Here is an 18,964-nt window from a genome sequence, read left to right as displayed (position 1 = left end):
GAGGATTACGTCCGGTTTCTTGCTAAGTTAGGCGACGCGCAAAAGGGCTTCAATCCGCAGTACCGCTGCACATTTCACCGGGAGCGAGGACACCGGACAGAGGACTATTTACCTCTGAAGCAAAACTTTGAGGAGTTAGTCACAGCCGAACACTTAGATCTTTACATTTATGGGGGTGTTAAGGCCGCACATCCCGCCCCGGCTGATCCGCATAGACCGGAGGACTTAGAGGCGTCCCCTCAAGGAGTGGTTAATGTGATCCACGACATAGTGGAGCCGGCACGTGTATTCAAGCTCCGAGGAATGATCAAAAAGGCAGAACACATGAGGGAAGTTTTGTCAGTCCAGCCCACGATCAAAAGGGGGAAGACCGAGGAAAAAGACGTGATTAGTTTCTCCACAAGGGACCTAGAGCGCATTCAAACGCCACACAATGACGCCCTAGTGGTCACTCTCCGCGTCAAAGAGTTCGATGTCAAGCGCATCTTGATTGACCAGGGAAGCTCGGTTGAAATTATGTACTACGACGCATTCAAACAACTCAAACTCCGAGACACAGACTTGGCTCCGACAACTTCGCCACTTGTAGGTTTCAACTCGCAACCGGAGTGGCCTTTGGGAAAAATAATTTTACCGGTCAAAGCCGGATCCGTGGTCAAGCAGGTGGAGTTCTAGGTATTGCAGGTGCCGTCTACATACAATCTGATCCTCGGTAGGGGCTGGCTTTACGCTATGCAGGCTGTAGCGTCGACCCACCACCAGGTTATGAGATTTCCCTCGGCTATGGAGGAAATTGAGGAAATTTGGGGCGATCAAGTCATGTCGAAGCAATGCTTCGTGGGAGTGAATGGGAGCCGAGCTGCCAAAGGCTTCATGCAAATGATTAAAGGCCTGGAAGACTAAAGTGTCCTTGATGACGTGGGCACCAGGGCCGAGGACAAAGCTGTTGAAGAATTGGTAGAAGTACGGATCGACACGGAAAGTCCAAACAAGTTCTTTTTGCTCAGATCAAGCCTGACCGCTCAAGAAAGGACCGAGATGGTAGAGTTCTTGATGGCAAATATTGAAGTCTTCGCATGGTCACCCTACGACATGCTTGGCATCGATCCAAGTTTTATTTGCCACCAACTCAATGTTTTCCCCGATGCACAGCCTGTCATTTAAAAAACAAGGAGATCGGCTCTTCATCACGCCAAGGTAGTCGCGAAGGATGTAAGGAACTTGCTTGAAGCACGAGCTATTCAGGAAGTGCACTACCCTCAGTGGATTTCAAACACGATCGTAGTACCCAAGAAGAATGGGAAGTGGCGAGTTTGCATCGACTACAAGACCGTCAACCGAGCTTGCCCTAAAGACAACTTTTCTCTGCCCAGAATAGACCAGCTGGTGGATTTATCGGCCGGACATGAAAGGCTCAGTTTCTTGGATGCCTACCGCGGTTTTCATCAGATTGCCATTCATGGCCCCGACCGTGAGATAACCTCTTTCACCACTCCAAGGGGACTCTTCTGCTATCGAGTCATGCCTTTTGAACGCCAGGGCAACTTTCCAAAAGATGGTGACCAAAATGTTCACCCCTCTGCTAGGCCAGACGATGGAAGGTTACATCGATGACATGGTGGTCAAAAGCAGGCATGAGGCAGACCACTTGCCCGACCTAGCCAAGATGTTCGCCATTCTCAAACAACACAAACTACGCCTGAACGCGTCCAAGTGTGCATTCGGCGTGGGATCCGGGAAACTCCTAGGCTTCCTAGTCACAAACCGAGGCATCGAGGAAAACCCTACACAAATCAAAGCCAAACAAGAATAAACGCAGCCCAACTCGGCGAAGGACGTACAGCATCTGGCCGGAATGGCCGTCGCGCTTAATCGATTCATAAGCCGGTCATCAGATCGCTGTTGCCCTTTCTTTCGAGCCCTGAAATCCAAGTTTTTGTGGGACGAGGAATGTGACAAGGCTTTGGCCAAGCTAAAGGCATATCTGTCTTCTGCTCCAATATTAGTGACACTAAAGCCAGGCGAAGAACTCTACCTTTATCTGGCCGTTTCTCAGCATGCAGTTAGTGCAGTCCTTGTCCAGTCATAAGGAATCTGGCATTTCCCCATCTTCTACGTGAGCAAAACCTTGCTACCAGCAAAGTCGAGATACTTGCCACTGGAATAACTTGCCTTGGCATTGATGATGGCCTCCAGGAAATTGGCGCACTATTTTCATGCTCACACAATCATCATTTTGACCGAGTTCCCACTCAAAGCCTTGTACGAGTGGGCAGATTTCTCTGGTCGAATCCTCAAGTGGGCGATCGAATTAGGACAATTCGACGTTAAGTTCCAACCCCGAACTGCCATAAAAGAACAGACATTGGCCGACTTCGTTGTTGAATTCTCACCTGGAATTCATCCAGTATGCCCGGTGGATCTTGCCATGGTAGCCGAGGAGGTGAATGCAGGCTCGCTAGAAATTGCACAGCACGACGATGTTGGCGACGCGGAACTTGCACGCCCCGCCATAGAACCTCCAGCCGGCGTAGAACTGCAGCCCGGTGATACGACTCCGGACTTGGGCATGGCAGATCAACCTGTTGGGTCCGGCGTTACATCGCCAAGGGGGGATGAAATAGAACCGAACAGCAGCAAACTAGAAATTGAGCAGCCGAGCAACCGTGATCCCATCGACCTTCAAGCCTCCCAGGACCCCTCAGAGTGTTGGAAGCTCTTTGTCGGTGAAATATGGAAACTTTTTGTAGATGGAGCCTCGAATCGTCACGGTGTCAGGCTAGGCATAGTTTTGATCTCCCCAAACGGTCTGACCATTGAACACTCTGTCACACTCAGATTCCCTACGTCAAACAATGAGGCTGAGTACGAGGCGCTGCTGGCCGGACTTAAGAACGCGCTCCAGTTGCGCACATCCAAGCTGATGGTTTATAGCGATTCCCAACTTGTTGTCAACCAAGTGTCTGGGGTCTACGAAGCTAAAGATGATAGAATGGCAAAGTACCAAGCTCTGGTAAAAGACTAGATCAAGCAATTCGAGGCGATAAGGGTCCAGCAAATTGGACGGGAAGAAAATGGCTGTGTGGATGAGTTAGTCGGTCTGGCTTCCATGGTCGACAGAACATCTCCCAGTCCTCTCCTGATTGAGTTTCTTCCAAGGCTAATTATTGAGGAACCCGAGCAGACAGAAGTACTCTGCACCGAGCTTGGCCCTTCTTGGATAAACCCTATTATCCTCTTCCTAAAAGAGCGGACCCTTCCGGCCGATAAAAAGGAAGCGCATAAAGTCCGGGTGAAGTCAGAGCGGTTTGGCTCTCACCATCTAGCATTTTATACAAGAAGTCTTTCACCAGTCCTTACCTCAAGTGTGTACACCCAAACAGCGTGGAAGCTTTCCTGTACGAGATCTATGAAGGCATATGCGACAGTCACATCGGGGGAAAATCTTTGGCCTACCGTGCTATCTCGCAAGGATATTGGTGGCCGTGCATGCAAGCGGACGCTCAAAAATATGTTCGCAAATATGAGAAGTGCCAGAAGTTCGCCCACCAAATTCACCAGCCGGCCAAAGAACTTCTTCCCCTCACAAGCCCTTGGCCTTTTACGATGTGGGGGCTTGACATAGTGGGACCACTCCCAACGGCACCAGGCAACCGGAAGTTCTTCATCACGGCTACAGACTACTTCACGAAATGAGTTGAAGCTGAGCCCTTTGCAACTATCAAGGAGAAAGACGTCAAACGGTTTGTCTAGTAGAATGTGGTAACGCAGTTTGGCGTCCCCAAGATTCTAATTTCTGATAATGGCACCCAATTTGACAGGCGCTTATTCAGAGGATTTTGTGAGGAATTGAAAATTGAATTCTATAACTCCACCCCGGCTTACCCGCAGTCTAACAGCCAAGCCGAAGCATCAAACAAGATCATTCTTAATGGGTTGAAAAAAAGACTTGAGAAAGCCAAAGGAAAATGGGCCAAGGAACTCCCAAGTGTCCTTTGGGCATACCGGATGACCCCGAGGCGATCTATCGGGGAAACTCCTTTCGCCATAGCATATGGCATGGAGGCGGTCATCCCATTGGAAGTTGGCATGCCCACCCTCCGCAGTTAAAGTTTTGAGCCCGAGCTGAACTCTGAAGCCATCGCCTTGGAATTGGACCTAGTGGAAGAGCGCCGAGACAAGGCTCTAATCCATGTGGCCGCATACCAACAAGAGCTTTCCAGAAAATACAACAAAACGGTGCACCCCAGACTGTTCAAAGTCGGGGATTGGGTTTTAAGAAAGGTGATGGGCAACACACTGGTGCCAGGGAAGACAAGTTAGGGGCAAACTGGGAAGGGCCTTACAAGATAACCGGTCTGGCGGGCAAGGGGGCATACCACTTGCAAGATTTGGAAGGAAAAGGCATACCCCGGCCATGGAATGCGGCCAACCTCAAACTGTATTATTTTTAGCATTTTACGTTCGTATGTAATTTTTTGTGAAAAGACTTGTTCTCCCTATACTTCTGAATGTAACACACTTTTTGTCAAGTATAATAGAAGTGACTTATCTTTGCTTAAGCATTCTGTTGTTTTCGATGCTTACTTTGAGATTTAAACCGAGATGTTTTACTCCGGTTAAATGAGTTGATGATTTTCTCAACTCTGTGATTACAACCGAGATGTTTTACTCCGGTTGAATGAGTTGATGATTTACTCAACTCTGAGATTTCAACCGAGAAGTTTTACTTCGGTTGAATGAGTTGATGATTTACTCAACTCTGTGATTTCAACCGAGATGTTTTATTCCGGTTAAATGAGTTGATGATTTACTCAACTTTGAGATTTAAATTGAGATGTTTTACTCCGGTTAAATGAGTTGATGATTTGCTCAACTCTGTGATTACAACCGAGATGTTTTACTCCGGTTGAATGAGTTGATGATTTACTCAACTCTGAGATTTCAACCGAGAAGTTTTACTCCGGTTGAATGAGTTGATGATTTACTCAACTCTGTGATTTCAACCGAGATGTTTTATTCCGGTTAAATGAGTTGATGATTTACTCAACTTTGAGATTTAAACCGAGATGTTTTACTCTGGTTAAATGAGTTGATGATTTGTTCAACTCTGTGATTACAACCGAGATGTTTTACTCCGGTTGAATGAGCTGATGATTTACTCAACTCTGAGATTTTAACCGAGAAGTTTTACTCCGGTTGAATGAGTTAATGATTTACTCAACTCTGCGATTTCAACCGAGATGTTTTATTCCAGTTAAATGGGTTGATGATTTACTCAACTTTGAGATTTAAACCGAGATGTTTTACTCCAGTTAAATGAGTTGATGATTTGCTCAACTCTGTGATTACAACTGAGATATTTTACTCCGGTTGAATGAGTTGATGATTTACTCAACTTTGAGATTTCAACCGAGAAGTTTTACTCCGGTTGAATGAGCTGATGATTTACTCAACTCTGTGATTTCAACCGAGATGTTTTATTCCGGTTAAATGAGTTGATGATTTACTCAACTTTGAGATTTAAACCGAGATGCTTTACTCCGATTAAATGAATTGATGATTTGCTCAACTCTGTGATTACAATTGAGATGTTTTACTCCGGTTGAATGAGTTAATGATTTACTCAACTCTGAGATTTCAACCGAGAAGTTTTACTCCGGTTGAATGAGTTGATGATTTACTCAACTCTGTGATTTCAACCGAGATGTTTTATTCTGGTTAAATGAGTTGATGATTTACTCAACTTTGAGATTTAAACCGAGATTTTTTACTCCGGTTAAATGAGTTGATAATTTGCTCAACTCTGTGATTACAACCGAGATGTTTTACTCCAGTTGAATGAGTTGATGATTTACTCAACTCTGAGATTTCAACCGGAAAATTTTACTCCGGTTGAATGAGTTGATGATTTACTCAACTCTGTGATTTCAACCGAGATGTTTTATTCTGGTTAAATGAGTTGATGATTTACTCAACTTTGAGATTTAAACCAAGATGTTTTACTCCAGTTAAATGAGTTGATGATTTGCTCAACTCTGTGATTACAACCGAGATGTTTTACTCCGGTTGAATGAGTTAATGATTTACTCAACTCTGAGATTTCAACCGAGAAGTTTTACTCCGGTTGAATGAGTTGATGATTCACTCAACTCTGTGATTTCAACCGAGATGTTTTATTCCGGTTAAATGAGTTGATGATTTACTCAACTTTGAGATTTAAACCGGGATGTTTTACTCCGGTTAAATGAGTTGATGATTTGCTCAACTCTGTGATTACAACCGAGATGTTTTACTCCGGTTGAATGAGTTGATGATTTACTCAATTCTGAGATTTCAACCGAGAAGTTTTACTCCGGTTGAATGAGTTGATGATTTACTCAAATCTGTGATTTCAACCGAGATGTTTTATTCCAGTTAAATGAGTTGATGATTTACTCAACTCTGTGATTTCAACCGAGATGTTTTACTCCGGTTGAATGAGTTGATTTACTCAACTCTTTGATTACAATCGAGATGTTTTACTCCGATTGAATGAGTTGATGATTTACTCAACTCTGAGATTTCAACCGAGAAGTTTCACTCCGGTTGAATGAGTTGATGATTTGCCTAAGGGTTGGTCAAAAGGTTTAACCAAGGTGCTTTACCCCGGCTAAAGTAGTTGACATTTTGCTTAATTGTTCCTGCCGAGATGATGAAACTAAAGCAATGCAACAATTAACGAAATCAAAACTTTTCATTGATGAGAAGTCGAATTACATAAGGGGGGCAGGCAGCCCAGTTACATTCTTTAAATTAAAAAAAAAAAAAAAAAGGAAAGACAGAAAACTACACCAAAGGGGAAGGGTCTGCGAAGTCATCCGTGGTTATAGTTGCCTCATGGTCGACCGTAGTAGTGGTTTCTTGTACGCCGGACTCCATCTCGTCGGCCTGCTTTGGGCGGTTGTCTCCCTCGGTATTTTCCTCGGCTCCGTCCCCACTTTCTTTATCGGCCTTAGCTTGCAAGGCGCTGAAGACATCGTTGGCATATGGCACCATGTACATCGGCAAGAAGGAAACTGGGGGAGCGGCAAACACGTCGGTCCCAGATCCTTGGCCGAGCTGTTTGCAAGCCGCCTTCCAACAGAACTTGAAGAATATGTCCCTGAGGGCCTCGACCTGCTTGGTGTAGCTCTCTTCGACCTCCTTGAAACCGACGTTGTTCGCCTCGTCAACCTCATCCTTCCTTGATTGTTTTAACGCCTCTAGCTCGGTCCGGAGAGCGTCCCTTTCTTTCTCGGCAGCCTCAAGTTGACCGAGCAATTTGGAGTTGTATGTGTTGGCAATCTCCAAAGAGGCCTTTGACAGTCCCAACTCCCTCTGCAGATGCTCGACCTGGCTGGCAGAGTCGGTCGCCTTTTGTCGGAGTCTGTGAATCTGCTCCATTACAAGGTGTTGTTTTTGGATGGCCTACAAGAAGAGAGTTTGATTAGAGAGAGGGAACCGAGAAAACACTTGGAAAAATTTGAATAAAGCATGCAAAACTCTTACCTGGGTCATAGACTTGACCGAGGACTTCACTAGCCGGGTGTCAGGCACGTGGTCGCTGCCGACCACGTCGCTCGGCAGTAGGAGGGCTTTTGTCAAGTCGAAGGCTAGGAGGTGTTCCTTGTCACCTTTGACCGAAGCGATTGCTGAGATCTCCTTACCCCGGTGCTTCAACAGGGGCTTCCAGGGATGTGATAGCTCGGTTATGACCGCAGGTTGCTCGGTGTTCAGCTTCGCGACGAGCTCGACTGAGGGATCGACGGTTCGAGGCCTTTTCCCAACTCGGCAGGTGTCCTTGCTGGCCCGTGCTGGGGGGGTTGATGCCAAGGCAATGACGGCCTCAGATGTTTGCCCGACTCTTGAAATGCGAGGTGGGATACTCGGTAACTCGGTGGATGTGGCAGTGATGAGATTTTTTATACGACTTTGTTTTGCCATCTCTTCTTCTCCGGTCAACCGGATTAGGGACACGTCCGGTAATGTTAGGGGTGTACACGGTCCGGATTGGTTCAGTTCTGAGAAAATCCAAGAACCGAACCGATCCTAACGGTTCTATGATTTTGAGAACCAGACCAGACCGTTACACTTGTAAAACCAGACCAGAACCAAACTGAAAAAACGGTTCAGTTTCGGTTTGGTTTACAGTTCCAAAAATTTCTATTTACAAGAATAAATTGTTAATATTAGCAAAATAATTACTCAAACTAATTACATTTAACTCATGATAAAAATTAATAATATTAAGGCATTACTTAATATTACATATATATACCATCCTAATATCATTAAAATTATAAAAAACCAATTAATAAAAATAAAACTTGGTATTATATATATATATATATCTTTTAAAATTCAGTTCGGTTTGAACCATGGTTTTTTCATAAAATCCATTAACCGGACCGTTTTTACGATTCTCATATTTCTTAATCCAAAACCGAACCAATTCTTAATAGAACCAAACCAAACCGTATGATTCGGTCTGGTTCAGTCCGGATTACCGGTTTGAACGGATTTTTGAACAGCCCTAGGTAGTGTTGGTCGGGTGGTGGAGACGACACGCGAAGAAAGTCAGTTACTCTACTTCGGCGGGGAGCGGAGTATCTGTAGGTCGGTACGTAGCCGAGAAATTCGTGACAATCTCGGTTTGGGTACCGGAGCACGGTTCTGATGGCTGCTTCGTTGGGGTTATAGTAGTTGGCTTGCAAAGCTTCGATGGCTGCAAAGGGAAAAAAAAGAAAAGATATTAAATACAGAATAACGGAGAAAAGTAATTTGACCGAGCAATTAGCACGGCTTACATGTTGAACCGAAGTTCTTGCTGATATACCAGCCCGATACGTCGGCTGTTTCATAATTACCGGACACCCAAAAAAAGTCATCGTCATGGATGTCTTTGTCCGGGGTGCCGGTCACTATCTTCTCTTTGCTCGGTTTGATCTTTAAATAATAGGCAAGGCCATCGCCTGTATGCCTGAGGGTATACTGGCGGAGTATCTCGGCTAATCCTAGGTTGGTTCATAGCCGGTTGTTCAGCTAGGCTATCCCGTTAATTATCCTATAGGTATTGGTTGAGACTTGCGTCGGTGCTAGCCCGGTGCGCCTCAAGAACTCGCACATGAGGGGATTGACCGAGAAGTGAAGGCTGCCTTCGATAATGGAAAGAATGGTAAAAGGGCACTGATCAAGTTTGCCCCAAGGGGTTGTGTCCTCCTCATCGAGCTCAAGGTGTACGTCAGCAGGGACGCCATATTCTTCCTGGAACGCAGCTAATGCGACCGGCGTATCAACCAGGAAGCGGTAGCGCCCCATGGTAGCCGGCTGTTTTTAGAACGGTTGTGTTGGTTTGTCAAAAACTCTCGTTTGATAGTTGCTCGGCCTTTGAGAGCCTCAGTGTTGGTGCGTGGTCCCCTTGGACTCTGCAGGAAAATGAGGGTAAGTGTAAGTGGGAGCGCGATCGCGCAAAATGAGCTTGACTTTAGCCCGGTTAGATGAGTGCCAGACCACCTCGGTCATGGAGGTAAATCAAGAAGCTCGGTCGCTCAAGCGGACCAAATGTGAGCCCGGTCGAGCGGTCAAGTCCACTGCCTACCTCGGTTCCTATAAGAGTTTTTGCAAACTCGTAATTTGTTTGGTTTAGGTGTTTTCTGGGATCAAAAGAAGACCTGGAGCCCGATTCGCTCCAGATCTTCGTGTGTTCATCACTGGAGTTGAAGAACAACAGAGAGCACAGGGGCAGAAGAGGTTTTTTGGGGGGGTTATATCCTAAAACCAATGGTTTTTGTGCCCTATGATGTGAAATACGAAATCAAAAAGCAATAAAAAGACTCATAGAACTTACCAAAAGGAGGCAAAGATTGAATCTTCGAAGAGCAAGAAGGGTGCTTGATAGTGGGGAGAGCCCTGCAACTTTGGGTCGTCTAGAACGAGAGAAAGACAGTAAGAAGAAAATGTCAAGGGACAGGTGATGTATTTAAAGGAGAAGAACTGCCAAAATTTGAATATGAAGGGACGGCTGGGTTGGCTGTTCGAGGTCAATCAATGATCGACGTGTGTCCATAATGGCGGCGGCGTTAGTACTGAAGAGACAAGATGGCAAGTTGGGGCGTCGACCGAGCAAGTCTAGAAACCGAGCATGGGGATTAGCGGCTGACGCCTTGCGAACTAAGGACCAAGGGAGGATCTACCCCGGTCAGATTGTGTAATCCCAGTCACGCTTGCGCGGATGGAATTAAGAGGCAATTGAGAGGGAGATTTATAATCTGGTTTTGGGCCGTGGTAGAAGCCGAACGGAAGATGGCCGAGCACGTTTGGGCCGAGCTAACTTGGGCCTATTTAGAGGTGGTTTTGCTCGATCGAGGTCCAAGACCGAGTTGGGGCCGAGCTACTTGGGCTTGTCTGCGTCCAAATCGGTCTTGATCGGCCGAGGGTCAAGGCCCGTGTATGGGCTGAGCTTACTCGGCCGAGTTGGTCACCTGCCAACCCGGGTTCCATGGTTTACACGTTTAGCTTGGCGGAAGGGCTTTATGTTTTCCGGCTCGACCTGTCTGGAACTCTGCTCTACCAGAATACTACTGAGCTCGGTTGTTATGGAGCTCGGCGAGTGGACACTGGGACTCGTTATGCAGCCCGGTCGTGTGAAGCTGAGGTGATGCCGCCGAGCTGCTGAGTTCTCGGTAATGTTGTCTGGCGGTTTGGTTAGATGGTGTTCGCTGGATTTATACTGACAGATGGGAGAGCAGCTCCACGTGCCAAGAGACCAATGGGTGCAAAGTTGAGCGCAAAAAGTATATAAGTATGACTGCGCCCCCCATGCTGGGGATGGAACATCATTTGGTGAGATAAACTTACATTCATTGAGTTTCTCTCTCTCTCTCTCTCTCTCTCTCTCTGAGTATGTGCTAACTTGACCGTCGAAGGGATTTCCAGCAACACACCGCTGGCTAGCTCACCGTCGTTGTGCTTTCAGGTTGATCGGATAGACATGGAGCTTGGACGAAAGGAGTATAGACAACGACGAATATTTGCTCCCCATACAAATATTATTAAAGACTAATGCATATTTTAACATAACACCCTAATAGTTTAATAGTAAACCCCAACAATAATTAATACAATACTTATAAGACTTATTTCACACTATATAAACAATAAAAAAAATTATCAATTTTAATTAATGCATTTATTATTTTAAAAAAATTTCTTTTCTCTTCTTTTTTTTTTTTTCAAATTGAAACATATGCATTAATTTTTTTCCCAACAATTTGTCCAACTTATTTAGTCATATGTAAGAAAATTATTTATCCCTAAATTGTTAAGATATTATTAACAAATTTTAATTTTTATCTTTGAATCATTAAATTTCTAATCGATACATATTTTTAAAAAAAAACACAAGTTATTCTTACATGATTTAAAAAAATTAAAAAATAAATATAGAAGTAAAAAAATCAAATCGCTTCACAATAAATTAAAATTAGTTAATAAGAAATTAAAGATCAATAAATCATTTGAGAATAATAAACAATTCAAATACTTTATCATTTCTTACACCTAAAATTAAAAATAATCTTTATTTGAATGGAGAAATTATTTGAGAATACTAAAATACTCAATTAATTTGTTGTATGGTACTTCAAATATATTTCACAATTTTTATTTTTCTCATTTAAAATATTTTTATTAAATTAAATCTTAAAATTAATTTCTCAACTTCATTAATAGTTAAATTTTTATTTTTATTTTTAATTTTCACCTTTATTTTGTTATGTTATTATTTATAGTGAACTGTTATTATTTAAATTATCTAATTTTACTTCTTCCGTATATCTAATACTCATATAGTTTTATTGACAAAACTGATAAACCAAACTCTAATACTAATTTAAACACAGAACGAAATTAAAACACTTTCTAAAGAAAAAATATATACTTATAATTTAATTTACCCTATTAAATATATATGAAATTATTATTTCTTTTTCATAATTTTTTAAAATATGAATGTAATTTCTTGACTCTATTTTTTTCCACAACAAGTTTTTGAACTTTTATAAACAAAACATAAAAAATTCAGGCATTAATGAAGATGAGAAATTAATTTTAAAATTTAATTTAATAAAAATAGTTTAAATGAGATAAATAAATATGGAGAAATAGATTTTAAGTATCATGCATAACAAATTAATTGAATATTTTATTATTCTCAACTAATTTCTCTATTCAAGTAAAGATTAATTTTAATTTTAGTTATAAGAAATTACAAATTTTTTTAATTATTTATTATTCTTAAATGATTTCTTAATCCTTCATTTCCTATTAACTAATCTTAATTTATTGTGAGGTTTTTAGATTTATTTTACATCTTTTTTTTATTTTATTTTATTTTTTAATCATGTAAGAAATATTAATCTATGATGTTTTAAATATCCATCGACTAGAAGTTTAGTGGCTCAAAGATAAAAATTCAAATTTGAGAATAATATGATTGAGAAAATATAATAAAACATATGAATAAATAAGTAATGCAAATTTCCAGGAAAAAAATAAATCTATTTATTTTAATTTTTTAAAAAAATTTGAAATAATAAATACATTACTTAAATTAATAAATTTTAGGTTATTTATGTGGTGTGAAATAACTCCATATTAAATTATTAGGATGTTATTTAACATTAATTTTAGAGATTATTTATTTTTGAGGGTAAATTACATTTACCTACCCTGAGGTTTTTGACAATTACAGGAACCTACCCTGTAGTTTCAATAATTACACTAATTCCCTTACTTTTGAAACTATTATCAAGATTCTCCAACTGTTAGGCACATTAATAGAATTTGCTAGTGTCATGCTGATGTCATACCAAAAATGACGATATTATCCATTAATTTCTTTATCTATTCAAATGAGAAATTTCACTCACCTCTCTTGAGATTTTGCATATATATTATCAAAAACTCATACGTATTTTAGCATTATTTAATAAAATTTTTAAATTTCATGCAATATTAAACAAAATATTTAAATTGTTCAAACATTATTAAGGGGTTGTTGAGGTGTACTAAATAAGTGCACTTTTTGACTTTTTAGATTAAAAACTTGAGGAAAAAAAGATGGTTGTTTGGATTAACTTTTTGACTTTTTATGAAAAATTAATGTTAGATAATATCCTAATAATTTAATATAAGGATTATTTCACACCACATAAATAACCTAAAATTTATTAATTTAAGTGATGCATTTATTATTTGAATTTTTTTTTTAAAGTTAAAATAAATAGATTTATTTTTTTCCCAACAATTTGCATTACTTATTTATTCATATGTAAAAAAATTATTATTTTATCTTTTCCCAATCATATATTATTCTCAAATTTTAATTTTTAAGTTTGAGTCATTAAACTTCTAATCGATGGATATTAAAAAAACGCAGATTAATATTTCTTACATGATTAAAAAATTAAAATTAAAAATAAAAATATATGTAAAAAAAATTTAATCGCCTCACAATAAATTAAAATTAGTTAATAGGGAATGAAAGACCAAGAAATCATTTCAGAATATCTAAATTAAAATTAATCTTCACTTGAATGGAGAAATTATTTGAGAATAATAAAATACTCAATTAATTTGTTATGTATGATACTTAAAATCTATTTCTCCATCTTTATTTATCTCATTTAAAATATTTTATTAAATTAAATCTTAAAATTCATTTCTTACCATCATTACTGGTTGAATTTTCATTTAATTTTTTGTTTATAAAAGTTCAAAAACTTGTTGTGGAAAAAAAAAATAGAGCCAAGAAATTACATTTATATTATAAAAAAATTATGAAAAATATTATAATTTCATAAATCGGGTAAATTAAATTACATTTATATTTTTTTCTTTAGAAAGTATTTTTTTTTTTGTGTGTTTAAATTAATATTGGAGTTTGATTTTTCAGTCTTGTTAATAAAATTATATGAGTATTTTATACACAAGAAGTAAAATTAGACAATTTAAATAATAATACTTAGCTATAAATAATAATAGAACAAAATAATGGCAAGAAATTAGAAAATAAAATAAAAATTTAATCATTAATGAAGATGAGAAATTAATTTTAAGATTTAATTTAATGAAAATAGTTTAAATTAGAAAAATAAAGATGGAGAAATATATTTTAAGTATAATATAATAAATTAATTGAATATTTTAACATTTTAAAATAATTTCTCCATTCAAGTAAGGATTAATTTATATTTAGGTACAGGAAATGAGAAATTGTTTGAATTGCTTATTATTCTCAAATGATTTATTGATCTTTCATTTCCTATTAACTAATTTTAATTTATTGTGAGGTAATTAGATTTTTTTACTTCTATATTTATTTTTTAATTTTTTTAATCATGTAAGAATAACCTGCATTTGTTTTTTAAATATGCATAGACTAGAAATTTAATGACTCAAATATAAAAATTAAATTTTTTTTAATAGTATCTTGACAATTTAAGGATGAGTCATTTTCTTACATATGAATAAATAAGTAGTACCAATTGTTGGAAAAAATTAATCCATATTTGTTTCAACTTAAAAAAATAAATAAATAAATTCAAATAATAAATGTATTAATTAAAATTGATAAATTTTTCGTTGTTTATATCGTGTGAAATAAGTTTTATACGTATTGTATTAATTATTAGGGTCTTATATTAAACTATTAAGCTGTTAAATTAAAATATGCATGAAATAAGTTTTATACGTATTGTATTAATTATTAGGGTCTTATATTAAACTATTAAGCTGTTAAATTAAAATATGCGTAGATCTTAAATAACATATATGCAAAACCTCAAGGACAGTGAGTGGAAATTTTCATTTAAATAGCTTATTAGTTCAAAGGGGCAGCATGGTCATTTTAGATAGAAAAGTAATGGCATTTGTGCAAAAATTAATGTATTGGGGGAATTTTGATATTATCAGCAAAAGTAAGAGAGGTTTCTATAATTATTAAAATCACATAGGAGGTCTCTTTATTTGTTAGAAATCTTAGAAATGTAAGTGTAATTTACCCTATTTTTAAGCATTTTATTAATCAAAAATATTTTTTTTTCTATTAAATGATTTAATAATGTCTTAACAATTTAAGGATTTTGTTTAATATTACATGAAATCTAAGAATTTTATTAAATAATGGTAAAATATGTTTTGATTTTTGATAATATATATATATATACACAAAGCCTCAAGGTAGGTGAGTGAAATTTTTTATTTAAATAGATTAATTGGCAATTTCATCATTTTTGGTATGATATCAGTATGACATCAGTCAATTCTGTTAAATAGCCTAATAGTGGGAAAATCTTGATAATAATTTCAAATGTAAGGAAAGTTAGTGTAATTATTAAAACCATAGAGGAGGTGTCTATAATTATCAAAAACCTCAAGCAATATAAATGTAATTTACCCTTAAAATTTTAACACAACTAAAAAAATTACTTGTCACCAATACTATGGATCCTTTAACTCCTAATCGGGTTGCCTTCCCAAGTCTCTTAACATATTGGGTACTGCTTTTTTATTATAGCAAAAGTAACGTCACCGATATGAGCATATCGGCAATTGCTAACTATTATGATTCAAATGCACATTAATTCTTGAGTCCTGCTTTTGTCCGCTGCATTCAAATGGGTCTAATATTGAATCACATCTCATTTAGATAGAAATACCTACTGCCTCGAATAGATGATCTGTTTGACCAATTCCAGGGAGCACAAATATTCTCTAAGATAGATCTTAGATTTGGGTATCACCAGTTAAAAGTCAAGACGGAAGACATAGAGAAAATTGCATTCAGAATTAGCTATAGGCACTATGAATTTCTAGTGATGCCATTTGGGGTAACTAATGCACCCGCAGTTTTTATAGACTTAATGAATAGGGTGTTTAAACAATTTCTAGATGAATTTGTTGTTGCATTCATTGATGATATATTGATTTCCTCTAAAAGCAAAGAGGCTCATAGAAACCATTTACGAACTATGTTACAAATTCTGAGGGAAAACAAACTGTATGCCAAACTCTCCAAATGTGAATTCTGGCTGGACAATGACATTTTTAGGTCATGTAATCAACAAAGATGGCATATTAGTGGACCCACGAAAAATTGAGGCCATTGTAGACTAGCCAAGACCAACCAATGTGTCAGAAATTAGAAGCTTTCTGGGGCTTGCATGTTACTATCGCAGATTTGTGAAAGACTTTTCAAAACTTTCCATGCCATTAACACAGTCGACATAGAAAAATGTACTATTTAATTGGAATGATCAACGGGAGTCAGCCTTTCAAGAACTGAAAACTAGACTAGTAACTGCACCAATTCTGACATTGCCCAACAAAAACGATGGGTTTCAGATTTATAGTGATACTTCCTACAAAGGCTTAGAATATGTGTTAATGCAAAATGGGAAGGTGATTGCCTATGTGTGGACACCCCATTTTTAACCGCCTGCAAGGCTTGAGCGCTTTACTCAGAACACTCGATGATGAAAGTAGTATTGTGCATGGTTCGAGGTCATAATGAAAAAGTCTTGTTCAAGCTTTGAAACAACCCCAACCCTTCCATATTCCCATTGATCATACCCAAGAAATTCCTTTTTATACCTTGTGCCACCCTGTGTTAAGGCTGAAACAGAAAAACAGGAGAAGTCATTGAGGTCCGGTCGTGCCTCATTGAGGGTCGGCCATGGCTATTGAGGGTCGGCCGGGCTTCAGCAACAAGAAACACTATTCTAGGCGGGAGGCCGCCAACTGTCCATTTTTGAAGATATTTATCACCTTTTATGCTCAAATTCTATAAACACGACCATATACCTCTATTTTGGGGGTTGAACAATTGAAAGAAAGCTTACACACATAGAGAGAGCTCCTCATTTCTCCTTCTTCCATTGTAAGCTACCTTTGAGTTAACCTACCATCCTTGTATCATCTATATATACCATACACAACCTTAACTCATCATCTTAGAGCCTTGGTTGACCCTTGAAAAGCATAATTCAAGCTTGAGAGTGTGTCAAGAGTGAGTTTGATCATCAACCAAAGCTTACTCCATTTTGAGAGGTATAGCCTTGTAACTTTTGTTCTTGCTTTTGCTTACTTCATTTTTATCTATTTCTTCTATTCTTGGGCTGTTTTACATCCATTTTGAGTGTTGGAACTTGGGTTTGGATAAGCTACCAAATGTGGTAAGGTTAACCTCCTTACTTGCACCTATTTTTTTTTATAGCTCAACTATTGGTTCCTTTACACTCTTTTTCTTTGATTTTTGAACTGATTTTCAGAGTTGAACTAAGGCCAAAAAACATGATTTGAAGTCTTAAAATTGAAGGGGTTGGTCACCCCTTTTTGTTTTTGCTTACATAGTTTTATTATCTTTACCTTTTGTTTAGCTGTTAAGCTATTTTCTTCCCTTTTCAGCCATTGTTTTTGGTTTATTAGAGACTGTTTTAGGGCTGTCCTACTCTGTTTAATTGATTCAAGCTTTGATTAGTTCATTTGTTGTAGCATTGGTCTTTGTACATAGCTTGTATTAGCCTTTCTTTGCCTAACTTTCATAGTAATAACCTCATTTTAAGAATCAAATTGCCACTCCTTTCTTTAATTTGAGAGTTGTTTCAATCAATTGATGGTTATTCAACACATGAACTAAAGATTCACGCTTAATGGTCTATGGCAGATTCATTGTCAACGGCGTAATCTCTCTTTCATTTTGAGAATTACTTCATGTTTGATGCTTCTCTTGTTTTAGAGGACTTAATCATCACTTCAGACAATTGGACTAAAGTATGGAAATGACTAAAAGAATTGGTTTAAAAGCAACCAACACACATAAAGAAAATAAATCATATTGATTGGGCCTGGCCGGACGTTATGCCAAGTTTATTGAATCAAGAGTGATCATGCGCTAATTCATGGCATTTTGATGATTCTTGAAGTGTCTCTACTTCTTTTTTTTTTTTGAGTTCGTTCCATGATAAAGAGGGAAGAGTGGTCATATTCATTACATTCATTGATTTTTTTTTTGTCTAAAATTGTATCCGGAATCATCAAGCAATCAATTTGCTCATTGATGGTTTTGGAAACAATTATAACCTTCTCTCGAGGCTTTTCCATAACAGAGAAAGAATGAAGGGACAAACAGAGCTTGAACGACTCTGTCTGCACTATTTTCACTTTAGAACACAAACAGAGTTTTGCACAAAATTGAGGCACGGCCGGCCTTCTCTAGGCCCAACTGGGCTTTATTAAGGGCCGGTCGGCCCTCAATGTTTGGTCAACAGTGTATTTTTGCAGAAAACAGAGGGTAGTAGCTAAGGTGAAACAAAGCAAGCTTGGGGTAGACAGAGCTATTCTTAAACATTGTGCATGTGCATGCATGCAATTCTTGCTCGTCCTCGCTTACATTATGATTATTGTAATTAATTTAATTTAATATTGTTTGTTTTAACTAGTCTTGTTAGTTATTAAGTGTTATAATTATTATTATCCCTTTGCAATTGTTGTAGTTAATTAGTTTAAATGGCGAGGTTAATCCTCGTTGTAATAGCATAGTTAGCTAGTTAATTAGCCTCGCTTATTTCATTCGGTTTTGTATTAATTTCGACTTTCGGACTTCGATTTGCACCCTCTTGCGCGAGGGCAATTTTGTAATAATGTATATGTCTTCCAACCCTACATCTTTCTCCCTTTTACTTACTTACTTATGATGGTTAGTATAGGATATCATGTTTCATTAGCATACTTCATGTTTTGCATCCATTCATCTTGCATGCATATAAGGTTTGGCTCATCATGCTAACTCGATATCAAATGTTCAAAATCCATTACTTGAATACGTGCTCTCTCGCATGTCTTGAATGAAATCATATGCCATGCTCATAACCAAGCCTGTAAA

General features: G+C 38.2%; 1 protein-coding gene across 1 annotated transcript; it reads left to right on the top strand.

The window, feature by feature from the left end:
* Nucleotides 1-2,185: 2,185 nt before the first annotated feature.
* LOC145806813 (uncharacterized) lies at nt 2,186-3,025 on the top strand. The gene has a single exon (XM_082904633.1). It carries the CDS (start codon nt 2,186-2,188, stop codon nt 3,023-3,025), a length of 840 nt encoding a protein of 279 aa, XP_082760759.1.
* Nucleotides 3,026-18,964: the final 15,939 nt, after the last annotated feature.

Source organism: Camellia sinensis, chromosome 14 (genome assembly GCF_055761805.1).
Source record: "Camellia sinensis isolate YWXY chromosome 14, ASM5576180v1, whole genome shotgun sequence".
NCBI classification, from domain to species: Eukaryota; Viridiplantae; Streptophyta; class Magnoliopsida; order Ericales; family Theaceae; genus Camellia; species Camellia sinensis.
Note: the sequence above shows the minus strand (reverse complement) of the source record. Positions and strands in the feature narration are given on the sequence as shown.